Here is a 12,439-nt window from a genome sequence, read left to right on the forward strand (position 1 = left end):
ACGCAAACAAATACACAAACAGCAGATAACTGATCGATACTGCGACGACCACCACCGTTATCGAATCGGCTGATAACTCTTTTAAGGGTCATCTTAGATTCGTCCCAGCCTAGGTCCAGCCGAGTCCAGCCCGATCCAGTCTGGCCCCGGACCTTGACGATCTTGCTTTCGGTTCACGCCAGTTCTAGAACGCCAAACCAACTTGACAACCACCACATTACGCACCACCCTTTTTTGGCATTTCGGTTCTTGGTATGTCGAGGCTTTAAACCAGCCAAAAACAAAATCACCGTTTTCCCCCGGCCATTTCTCTCCAAATCCTGGTTCCTACCACTTCAAAACAGAAAAAAAGAGAGCCACCGTCCTCTAAACAATTCCCTCCAGTCTTGCGTACCCTTGGTGGCTTTGCCATCTCTGTTTACCGACCTCATTCTCTCAGCTTCCCCAAGGCAAAAGCTCGAGCTAGCCGCCACGGCGCATCCCAAACTCCTGGTCCTGGGAACAAACGCGGAAACTCAATTTCAGGCATCATAAACCCCGGGCATCTTTATTCGGTTCTAGTCTGCTCTCGCTGACTGACTGACTCTGTCTCCCCTCTTGAGCTTTTTTATCCCCTCCTCCCCAGAATCGATTTCCCACCATTATTTTTGAGCTTGACTCAACATCTCGGTTCTGGCCGTGTGGCATCGGATGTGCTGGTCTGCTGGTCCCTCAAAGTATTGCACCACGCCATTGGACGCTCATCAGTCGACTTCGAGGGTTTGTCACTACAAAGCGTTTATAGCTGCAACGGCACAGCTTGTTTCAACATTTAGTGGCAGGTTCCTCTCTCTCACCACAACTGTTCTCTCAGCAGTTCCTCTCTTCTCGCGAACCCCACGACCAACAACAAACAGCAGGGCTCATTAGTGCCTTATCCTGCCCTCGCTCGGACATCGCTTCGCAGGCGCCCAGTCTCACCATCACCAAACAGAAACGAATTTTCTTGTCGCTAGTTTGATATACAGTATCTCAGAACCTGTATAATAGTCAACATTCGCTTCGCCGGTACGCGTTTGTTCGTCACGTATCCTCTTCTCCCTCTCGTTTCTTTTTGCCGCCAATATGCCGCGACATTATCACTACCAGCCGAGGTATGGCCAATTAATCCTTGACGCTTCATGAAGCTTATTGCTAACTCCCCTAGTCGCGAACTCCATGTGGTAGTCCTAGGAGCAGGTTCGTCGACGTCCAGCATTCATTCAATTCTTTTCTTCTTCTTCGCTCTATCTCTTGCTTCTTCGAATATATTTTATCTGACTCGCTCCTCTCTTTGCAGGTGGCGTGGGTAAAAGTTGTCTGACTGGTAAGTTGCCCTTGTCTCATTCTCTTGTCCCATGTTCTTTATGTTGCTGTGCCTGCGCCCACCGTTGCATCCACAATCCTACTACCTTCCCTGTCTGCCCCTTTGTAGTACAAGGCTTACGCGAAAACAGCCCAGTTCGTTCACAATGAGTGGATTGAGAGCTATGATCCCACCATTGAAGATTCTTATCGTACTCAGCTCCAGGTTGATGTAAGTACTGCACACGGCACAAATGCCGCTTCTCGACTCTCCGACTGACTCGTTCGGCCTAGGGACGTCAAGTTATTCTAGAAATGTGAGTACCACGTCTCGACTGTCTTGCCTCTCAGTCCAAATTTGGAGAAGAGCTGTGACTGACTCAATCTTTTAGCCTCGATACTGCGGGGACCGAGCAGTTCGGTAGGTCCTCTATTGCTCAACAACATTTACACCATGACCTTCATACTGATAATGATGGTACAGTCGCTATGAGAGATCTCTACATGAAAACCGGTCAAGGGTTCATCTTAGTATTCAGCATTACGTCGTCGTCCTCGTTGAGTGAACTGGCGGGTTTGCGCGAAGAAATCATCCGAATAAAAGACGACGAACACGTTCCACTCGTCATTGTTGGCAACAAGGCCGACCTGGAGGAGAACCGTGCTGTGGCCCGAGCCAAGGGCTTCTCCATTTCGCAACGATGGGGCGCACCCTACTATGAGGCTAGCGCAAGGACGAGGAGTGAGTTTGTCCGCCCGCCCGTAGCTTTTGTGCATGGGCTTTCGCCGCATTGGGACTAATAGACTCCAGCGAATGTTGATGAGGTCTTTATCGATCTCTGTAGGCAAATGTTGCGCAAAGAGGACGAACAAAACGCGAATGACGGCCCCAATGACGATTACAAATATGACAACGGCCGAAGTTCCCATAGACGCCAACGCCGTCGCCGGAAGAAGGATTCACCACGATGTGCTATACTCTAAAGCTGCGAACTCTGGTTCCTAGATTGATGACCACTGGCTGGCATCCGCGCATTGGGATCTTTCATTTCTTGACCTTGACCTTTTAGGACTTCGCCATTTTTTTTTATTCTTTTTAAAGTCTTTCAGACTACCCCATATGTATTACGTGGATTACGACACTTGAAGGAATTGACCAAGGGAATGTATGGAAGTAAGGACAAAGCACACAGGAGGCCTCGTGGTCTCATGAGACGAAACGATAGTTCGGGAGCACGATTGGCCCACGGACGGAGTGGTAGACTTGGAACACATGTTTGAAACGACACCGAAGCAAATAGAGGGCGCGGCGCATTATATCACATCCGACACATCGCATGCCTGGATCAAGCAACGGATGTTGGAAAGGTCGACAAGAGCTCATTTTATGTTCAAATTACGGCGTCGGTGGAGTTGGAAATTTGACCTGGAACAAGGTCTGCTGCAATTGTTTATTGTCTCCGATTTAGCATGGGTATTTATTGAAACTCGATCAGGACGAGTTGTATCAACCGGAGGGATTGGGAACCGAAAGAGACCGAATGAGAGAGTGCGCATGATGATAAAGACGAAAATTGGAGAGGTAGTGAGTTGGATGCCGGTCATGCTAAACGCTTATACATACATATCCAGATACCAACTATTGATGATGGTTTTACGCCATCGATACATATACACGTTCATGGCCACATTGTCGCACTTACCTTTATGTCCCGGTTAACTCCAATCTCAACACGAAGTAGGTCTTTGTGGGCCTCATCACACAGGCATCTTGATAGACTTGATGACGACCAATCCATAGAATAATCTCGAACTTCATAGAGCTTGTCACATTCAGAGTCATGCTTTTCTCACTTATACTCGGATCTTGGGTGCGCGTGTTTTGTGTCGTTGTTTCACTATATACATACATTCTTCTTCATGGTATTTAGGACCAGCTCGTTTCCTATGTACCTCGCCCAGCCTTTGCCCGCTATGTCAATTCACATGACAAGATCCTAATCTGAAGGAGAATGCGATGTCTGCTATCGCCCAGCCATATACCAATGAATTAGCCAAAAGGGGCTCTGTCTCCAAACCTTTCCCAGAAACTTTCTCTCACAGGAACCACACGTTGCGGTCATCTTCAATGCTCACCCGCCGTTTACTTTCGGCGGAGCATGCCCCAAATGTCAGTGACGATACCAAACCATCCCTTGACTCGTTCAGCGGCGTTCAGCAGCAGAATGTAGCGCTTGACAAATGCATCGACGTTGTCGTAATCTCCGGCATAGCATTCCCATACAGCTCGACCCTGCCCGTTGTTCTCATGATCCTGGACAGCCATGAGATCGTCCTCATCCTCAACACCATGAACACCAGCGGACTTGAGCTTGGGTCCGATACAGAGCGCACGGCCAGCAATGTCCTCGTCGGCAATGAGGCGTGTAGCAGCGTCGATGACATCCTCAATCGTGGCCCCGCCTGCGGTGCCAGAGAGGAAAGCTGCTTCAACGGGGAGCTTGAGCATGTTGGACTTGGAGACGTAATAGGGGGTGATCATGTTGACGCGGACGCCGTTGCGGAAAGCCGTAGAGCGGAGAGTGCGGAAGAGGCCTAGGATGGCATGCTTGCTCATCGTATACATGGTCTGGGTAGGGAAGGGGCAGAGTGATGCGAGTGAACCGACCAGGAGAAGGCAGCGATCACGAGGAGAAGATCCATTCTGAGGCAGCCAGTAGAGGGCGAGATGAGTGGTGTAAGTAGCACCGGTGATGTTGACATCAAACTGTTTTGTGTTGGGCTTGGGCAAACGGCCATTCTTCAGAACAGGCTCCTCGAACTGGATAGAAGCGTCGGGGAGGATGATGCCCGCGTTGGGAACAACAATGTCGATACCGCCATGAGGACTGACATTGACAGCCATCTCAAACAGACTGACCTGTGACTCCCAATCGGTGACATCGCAGTGCTGGAATGCAAAAGCCGAGTCTGGATACTGGGCTGTGAGTGAAGCGACCAGCTGCTCGCCCGCTGTATCGTCAACATCACCAATGATGATGTTGGCACCGTGGGAAGCCCACTCGCGGACCATGAAAGATCCGAGGCCATTGGCACCTCCAGTGATGACAATCGTCTTGCCTTCGAGGGTAGAAGCGTCGTAGGGCTTACTTACATCCACGGGCGGTGACTGGCGGATGAGACCCTTGATATCGTTTGAGGGCTCCATTTTGAGATGGATACTGACGGGGTAGTATTGGTAAGGTATCGTAGTAGTGGTGAGATGATGAATGTGGTCTTTCGGCAGATGGGAATAATGTCCAAGAATAGAATAGATACTGCGAAACAAGGTGCGTATGAGTATCGAATACGATTTGCTGACCTGTCGAATTGTCGAATCGGATGGGACTGTATTATACAGCCGGTCGACCAAAAATATCTTCCGAGTGGAGTCGAGTCTGTAGAGACCTGTTCAGGGCCTGATAAATTAGCTTGGTTTGGTGGGGGATATATCCACTCCAAATGTTGGTGATGGTTGTTAAGGTGTTTGCGTTGCGTTGCGACTCAAGATGATGAGATGATAAAAGCAAGAAGCTATGATAGCAGATAGAAGAAAATAAAACCAGATGAGTACTGAGACGAGTTGAAGAATTTATACTTGAGCACCCCTGCTCTTCTCTGCATTCGCTGCTGTATGTTCGTGGCAGCGACAGGCACTGCCCGTAAGAACAAACTACGTTATGGGATGCGCAAACGTCAAGTTCAGCCAAGACGTATCATACCAACTGTCACACATGGGATGGTTTGTGCTTGATCACGTTCGATTTCTTTGCAGGTGTTCAGAGAATGATGCTTCTGCCATATCTTGACTCAAGAACACCAAGAACACATCATCTTGAAGTTATCGTTGACACTCGTTGTCCCTTTTGAATGTAGCTTTCTGGTATAATCATAACAAGTACAACCAGTCATTGATTCCTGTTCGTCTTGTGCCGTTGAGTCGCACGTTGCTTGTCCAATCGGATTCCGTTTATCAATTACCTACCAAGTATCACGTCGAAAGGGCAACTTTAATATAGTCAATTATATCTTGGCCTGGTTGATATGGCCTTCTCGGTCTCATTTAGCCATGTAAACATCCGGTATGGATGCCATCCAGTGTCAGAAATCAGGCAAGTGGCGGTCTTGCACAAGTTCCTGCTGGCCACCAGTAAGACGTCAACGTCTATTTCAGATCCGACAGTCGAACATCGGATCTTGGCTCCTCGACAGCCAGCTAAGAAATAGACAGGTCAAGAGTCTAACTCCAGAAGGGCTGATACCCATGTCGTTGCTCACTTGAAACCAAGGGTCCAGAGGTTCCCTCCTCTCCCTTCAAATACCCGGCCGTGTGTTATCGAGAGTAGTTGTCTCGGTGCCTCAAAATTCTAGCAAGGGCTGAGCAGACTTATCCACCCAACAGCTTGTTGCAAAGGGAGGAAACGAGTCACATGAGAGGAAAAGGTTGGGGCAGGATGTCGATCATCTCATCTAGAATTGATCAAGTCCGAGCTTGTTTCGTATGGTTCGACTCCCATTACAGCAAATTCCTGTCCCGGAATCAGTTGGAGCTCAGTACAGTACAGTATGTCGTAGGATTATCCTTGCAGCACTTGCAGCACTTGCACCAAGCGTCTGGTTGGTGATCCAATGATGATGTCCGGGATGTGACGGACTCTCGAGGTTTTCAGCGTCCAACAGGCTGGGATGCCGGGCCCTGTCGTCGCAGGCTGTGGGCCTTGACTGTTCATGACCTTGGGCTACATACGGCGCAACATCCGCACTGAATTTGGCGTTGAATGCCACGCTAGGAGACCCTTGCAACGTCGGGCATGGCAGGGGTCAGCTAGCCTTTCTAGGGCGATCGACGTCAATCAATTGGGGACAGGGACAGCTTCTCTGTAAGTGAGAAACAGGTTTGATTATCGTCTTCTTGCTACCACAGACCCTACGTCTGTGAGACATGGCATCGTCCGTACCAAGACCCAACGAGTGAGCTACCTATGTCAAAGCAGAAAGGGAAAGCGCCGTCCTGTTTTAGCTGAGGACTTTGAAATCAACATTCTGACCCTGCTGTCGCATCTAGCCCCAACCCAGGACTCACATGGTGCCCGTTAGTCCACCAGTTGTTTTGCATAAGCAGCCGACGATATAGCCCGAGGTGATCATGCAAACGTGCGCGACTGGACCTAACTGACACAATGGCGCCTTCAGCCGAGGTCAACGGTTTGTGGTGGAGAGATCAGCGTTCGCCGTTCAGTACTGTACAGTTAAGTCAGTGCTGGTTTGTAGAATGAAACGGGCGTTGGTGCATTGGAGCTGCGCCTATTGCTCCGCATGCCATCAAGTTATCCATTCGCAATTCATTCTCCCAACAATTTATCAAAAGTCATCGTCAGCCATCAACCTTGCAATGCAACAGACGCTTATTTATTCTGCACTGAGTTGCCAGACTGTGAGCAATAGAGTACGTACGGCCAGGAGGGTCCCATCACGTAGGGGTGCGATATCCTGATGTTCTGAAGGCGCAGATTGATCAAGCCTAGTCGGAGCCATTGATCAACAACTAAAATTGAGTCAATGGGGGACGATGCAGCCTAGGCTCGTTTATCCGGCAGCGCGGAACGCCAGCCTTAGATCCTTGATGTCCGATCAATGCTTTGGTGACAGACTTGTACATTTCTCGTCCTCGAGTGTCAACATATTCCGCATTGTCAAGTTTGTCCTGACTGGCAGGCAGATAATCGAATACTATGACAGTTTTCGTTGCCAAGACAAGCGTGAGAGAGCTCACCATGATAGGGACATAAAACCCCAGTCGACATCTCAGCAGTGCTGTTGTATTGATTTCGCTATAAACAAACCTAGTATTCACAGCATCAGTGCACAAGAGCAACGTATGCGGACAATATTTTTAGGATCGTTGAGAGGTACGCCATATACCATAAGATGACGAGGAATTGACGGTATTCTGCGTTGCTTTCTCCACGACGTCTGGATGTACACGTGAACAAGTCAGCCAAGGCCTCCGCCTTATCACAATGACCAAGTAAGAAGTAGGAAGGCAATCCAAGATGTGGTATAGATTTGTTGAACTGTTACAGCCTCAAGAAAGGAGCTCATCAGCAATTCCTTCGAACATCTGGATACGGGCTGCTGAACAGTATCAGTGACCAACGAATATATTCATAAAAGCCCAGTCTCAACTGTGCTCTACGTTTGTGTTGCAGGATTGTTAATTGCGCATTGATAAAATCGTCTCGTTTTCCCAGCCATGTTTGTGTACCAGTAGGCCACAAAGATCTCTATCACATTAGCATATCTGGTAGTCCGCGATGTTTCTCCTAGTTTTGTCTCTGCTAAAAAGCTATACTTTCCAGGATGCACCTCGCCATCCAGTATATCCGTGATGGTGGACCGATTGCCTAAGCCTATTGATGCAAACAGACCTTTCGATCGATCCGAATACCCAGTGATCTGGAGAGCGAGGCATTTAATCATTTGTGAATGCATAGGCACTCGGACGGACTTCGATAGCATGCCTTGCGGGGTGCTTTTGTCGCCTTGGTCAATCGTTCATCTTCATGACTCCAAAGGACAATATACTTATCAATTATTGCATCAAAGAATAGGCTCATGGGCTTCACTGATGCAGAGCCCAATCGATCAGCCGTGACACCCAGCTGTGTATTGTTCTGCGCAAGCACTGGAACAAATAATACATCCCGGACAGGGACCCGAGGTCTGGGGTCGCTTTGTCCTTTGTCCGAGGATAATCTTGATTGATGATAACGCAGGAAACCTTCTGCGAGACCACTATGTTAAAAGCCCTGGACTTGGCGGTTGCCTTCTTGCCCAGAGTAAGATGGAGCACAACGCAACTTGCAGTCACTGGTTGATAAGACAAACAACTGATTGACAGGGCCACCAGGGGAAAAGTAGGGAGGTGGTGGCCTGGTTACCCCTGTCAATAGGCTGCATGACTGGCTCACCGGCTGTGTACCCTTCCCGCCCGCGGCCACAGCCCCGGGTGGTTTAGCATATCTTGGTGAGGGCTCGACAAGGAAATGCTGCAAAATCCGATGTTCTCGTCGTCGAGAGGGCGGGCACCCGAAATCTATGGAGGGTCCAAACGTGGCTCCTGTCGAGGCAATACGCCCCCAAAGGTAGGGCACATCAGGCGGCGATTGTTCGTGTGCTGATTGCTTGACGGACCGACATATCGGTCGGTCAGAGCTTCTAGGTTTCACATCATCAGATGCAAGCTTTTCTGGTACGGAGTAGCAAGCAGTGTTTCTCACTACCTGTTGTGTCGCCATGTTCTTACCACAAGACTCTCGGACAAGAATCAGCTTGGGTTTGCACCACAAGGTTACAGACCCATTTGACCTGCAGGTTGGTTAAGCCATTTCAAGTCGGGCTCGCAGGTAGTGTTACTGTGGCTGCTGTACTGCGTTCTCGATGTACCGTGCATCTGTCCTATTGTAAAGCAACCAAAAGGAAATGAAGCGCAGGTTGAAGCTTGATATTCGTGTGACAGCGACGATGACGACAAGAGGACGAAAGAAATCCTCTTGACCCTGATGATCTGTCTGCCGTTGCGGTGCGGGCAGGGTTGAATTAAAGTCAAGATTCACACCATGCCTGGACCCTTGAGTTTCAAGCTGCGCGCAACCGCGTCACCACCCACGTTCGAGGACGGGAAGGAACATCTACTGTGCTGTACCTTGTACTTGCCTGCCTCCGGGAAAGAAATGTCGTCAAAGTATACCTAGGTACCTAGGTAGACAATAATCCAGGACTTCACCTGGCAAACTCATATATATATATCTACTACCTCTGACATTTATTCATCAATTTCCCTTATTTTATCTGTATTTAGGTAATTTATTTATCCGGCGATGAGGTTGCCCACATGCAACGATTGGTTGCACATACATTAGGTCCAGTAGGTACACAGGTGGGTAAGAGAAGAATTATCCTCCAAGAATTTAGGGCGTCAAAATAAAGTAGTCTAAGTGCTTTGCTAAACTCACATAAGGTGACCAAATTATTTCATCTCTTAGGTATGCTCTTAGCAGCCAATTCTTCTGACACCCAGATACTGGAAATCACGGGTTCGGCCAAGTTAAAGTGCTGCCCCACTGTAGATTGCAGCCCGTGGAGGCAGGTCAAATCTTGGTCCACCAGCCGGGGAGACAACCTCAGACGACGGGCATGGATCCGATGGGGAAGGGGCAGCGCGGGCAGGCTCTGCTGTAGGCTGCTTTGCTTCCCCAGTTTGGCTTCTGTGACAAACAGCCAAGTTTCGATCTCAGCAATCTTTTCTGATCTCAGATCTTCCGACTTGATGCTTGGATTACCCCAAGATTCAAATTATCATTGGACAATTTACCTTTGACAAGTCAAGTTGACCCTGCAACGCAACGCCATGAGAAGCGACAAGGCTTTCCAGTCATGTCTGCGCCTGGACCACTGAGATCATGCGGACGGGACCACGGCTATTTCTCCATGGGTACAGTACAATTTAGGATGGAAATGGCTTCAATGAATGCTCAACCTTTCTTTAACTTCTGCCTTGTGCTTTGTTTACAATTTTACAAGGCTGGGCAGGGCAGGGTAGAGTAGAGGAGAGTAAGCCATATGTTCCTAGCATTACATCACCTGCCCCTCGCCTGTGATTTGTATCGCTTCTCTGGTTCGTCTCTGGATGCTGCACTTCCCCTCTCCTCTCCCCCCTCCAAGTGTTTAGTGTCTAATGTTTAGTCGGCATTTTGCTTCTTTAACGCTGGTTGTTGATTGTTTAGTGTCCATCCTGATCTTTAGCGTCTACCGTCCTCACCTCTCAAGCGGTCATCTTGTCATCTTGTCATCTTGCTCCCCAGACAAGACAGGGTCGAGGCGCGCTACTTGGAGCGCAAGGTCCATTGTACCGACAAGGAAAGCGGGACTTGCTTTTGTTTTAACTTTACACCACTCCATGCGATCGACCTCCGATTGGCACGATAGCCTTAGACGACCTTGACGCCAAAATTGCGCCCACCCCCTACAGTACAAGTACAGACCAGTTTCCACTCCACCCGTAAGGTAAGCCGCTTTGCGCGCTCCCCTCGCGTTGCTTGCCCTCGCTCTAGTCTATCTACTGGATTATCCAACACAACTCGAGAGGGGAAGGTTCACAAAGAAAGTAATTGCTTCTTTGCATTTCGGACAGAGTTGGGCTGGGTCAGACGAGACATACGAATGCTACGTGTTCAAATTGTGTTGAAAGCTTTATGGGAATTGAGCCGAGCAGACGGGACAACAGCTGGTTGTTGCCTGCACTTCCGTTCAACGAAACTTTGTTTCCCCGTCGGCCATGTACAGTCTGTATTTATTTAGTAGCCAAGAGTACGAACACATCCCACAGCACACTCTGTCCAGATATACATCTCTGCAACATTACGATTCCTCATTGCATATCATTGACTAACCGTCTGGACCCTGACCGTATCGACTAGACTAGGTAGAGGCTAACTTGACATTTCAGGCACCTACTACAGCATCAACCAAGGCTGAAACAAACACGCTGGCCATCATATATGCATCGGCTTATGTGTTGACCAGCATTGTGCTATCAGGATATCTGCGCCTTTTCGTCTCAAGCCTGCCAAGTCTATCTTCTGCAGCCTCCACTGCTTCTCAAGACTCAAGGTAGTTAAGGTAGTCAGTAATTGCTTCTATAGACCAAGGACAAGCACTGATCAACAATAGCATCCTCGAAGCCCGACGAGAGCCCTTGAAAGCCACTTTACTTGGTGGTCTCATCCCGGTAAACTCCACCATTCCATGTTGGTACAAGCTTCCCTGAGCCCCTTGACCCCCGGACTGATCCCCCGGAGACGGCATTCGCTAGCAAGAAGCCCGTGTCCATCGAACACAGACGAAACGTATCCAAAGTGCCCAGCCCAGGAACAACAGGGACAGGCCCAACTTACTCGATCCAAGAACTTGGAAGCAACCTAAGATCCGAACGGAATCGATCCTCAGCGCATGGACCGAGCGCCAAACAGAGCCCGGAGAGCTGAGAGTAAATACAATACTACCTTACTCTACCTTACAGTCTACAATACAGCAGACACTACCTGGTTCTAGGCACCGCCCGGGACGTGCGACGTTGATACCAAACCTCTTACGCCCGTGCCGCACTGGCAATTCTCGCGCGGCCGTTATTCTGTTTCCCCTCGCTGCCACCCTCTAAGTTCTTACCTACCTACACATCTGGATCTCAGAGGTAAGAAAGAACAAACCTGCGAGCCCGTTAGTCTAGTTGCCGACTTACCTATCTTTATCACACTCACACACACACGCACTCTCTCTCTCTCTTCTCTTCTCTTACTCACCCTCCCTCCTCCACACCATCTTATTTCGTTTCATTTCATTTCCCCGTTCCCCTTCTCCATTCCCATCATTATTTTCCCACCCTCTTTCTAAATAACAGGAGCCGGGCATCCACACACACTTGTTCGCAGACTTCCTGTATAGCACATCCGCGGGCAAGGTTGGCTTTTCCTGCGCGCTCTATGGATCCCCAGAGCAAGCCAGAATAAGTAATTCCTGGTATCACTATCGCCGTTAGGTACTGGTACTTAACGCCTGGATCCAAGGGGTTTCCGCCTGTCCCCGTCATTTCATTGCTGCTGCCCACCAATCCTGCTCTACTCACACTCTTTGTCCACTCTCCATTCCCATCTCCCCTCTTACACAAGGCGTTTAATGCTCCCTCGTTTGATTCAGGTACCAGGTTAGAATCCCACGTTCTTTCCCCCCTCAGCGCATCTCTGTCACATACCAGCCGTTCTGGCCTCCAGAACACCCATACCTTCCATGCAGCCCCAAATCTACCAAGCATTGCCAATCCCTCCCACCCTCCTCTCGTAATAGGCACTACCACTGCCGCTACCGTTTTTACCCTACCTAGCGAGGTCCTGCTGTTGGCGTGCGTATGGAGAGTTGCTGATGCCCCCTACATTAACTACAACGGCCCCCCTCCATCCATCCGACATTGCAACTTGCACCACACCTTCTCACTGCGACAAGCTATCGCACTCTTTTTCAC

General features: G+C 49.3%; 2 protein-coding genes across 2 annotated transcripts; one reads left to right on the top strand and one right to left on the bottom strand.

Annotated features, from left to right (window-relative positions):
- Window positions 1-1,007: 1,007 nt before the first annotated feature.
- Window positions 1,008-2,452, top strand: B0J16DRAFT_130313 (ras family-domain-containing protein). Its single transcript, XM_046121754.1, has 8 exons — window positions 1,008-1,133; window positions 1,187-1,218; window positions 1,319-1,345; window positions 1,476-1,555; window positions 1,618-1,640; window positions 1,716-1,744; window positions 1,808-2,065; window positions 2,135-2,452. The coding sequence occupies exons 1-8, from the start codon at window positions 1,105-1,107 to the stop codon at window positions 2,305-2,307; spliced, it is 651 nt and encodes a 216-aa protein (XP_045983042.1). The 5' UTR covers window positions 1,008-1,104; the 3' UTR covers window positions 2,308-2,452.
- A 715-nt stretch (window positions 2,453-3,167) lies between these two features.
- On the bottom strand, window positions 3,168-4,787 carry B0J16DRAFT_130304 (uncharacterized protein). Its single transcript, XM_046121753.1, has one exon. The coding sequence runs from the start codon at window positions 4,529-4,531 to the stop codon at window positions 3,467-3,469; it is 1,065 nt and encodes a 354-aa protein (XP_045983043.1). The 5' UTR covers window positions 4,532-4,787; the 3' UTR covers window positions 3,168-3,466.
- Window positions 4,788-12,439: the final 7,652 nt, after the last annotated feature.

The sequence above is a fragment of the Fusarium flagelliforme genome (assembly GCF_020744385.1).
Source record: "Fusarium flagelliforme strain FIESC 12 MPI-CAGE-AA-0113 chromosome Unknown B0J16scaffold_4, whole genome shotgun sequence".
Classification (NCBI taxonomy): Eukaryota; Fungi; Ascomycota; class Sordariomycetes; order Hypocreales; family Nectriaceae; genus Fusarium; species Fusarium flagelliforme.

Bases quoted from the DNA above. Each gene is read 5' to 3' on its own strand.
- B0J16DRAFT_130313 (XM_046121754.1), top strand. From the start codon at position 1,105: ATGCCGCGACATTATCACTACCAGCCGAG. The intron at 1,219-1,318 runs GTTCGTCGACGT...CTCTCTTTGCAG, and splicing joins TGTGGTAGTCCTAGGAGCAG to GTGGCGTGGGTAAAAGTTGT. The intron at 2,066-2,134 runs GTGAGTTTGTCC...AATAGACTCCAG, and splicing joins GGCTAGCGCAAGGACGAGGA to CGAATGTTGATGAGGTCTTT.
- B0J16DRAFT_130304 (XM_046121753.1), bottom strand. From the start codon at position 4,531: ATGGAGCCCTCAAACGATATCAAGGGTCTCATCCGCCAGTCACCGCCC.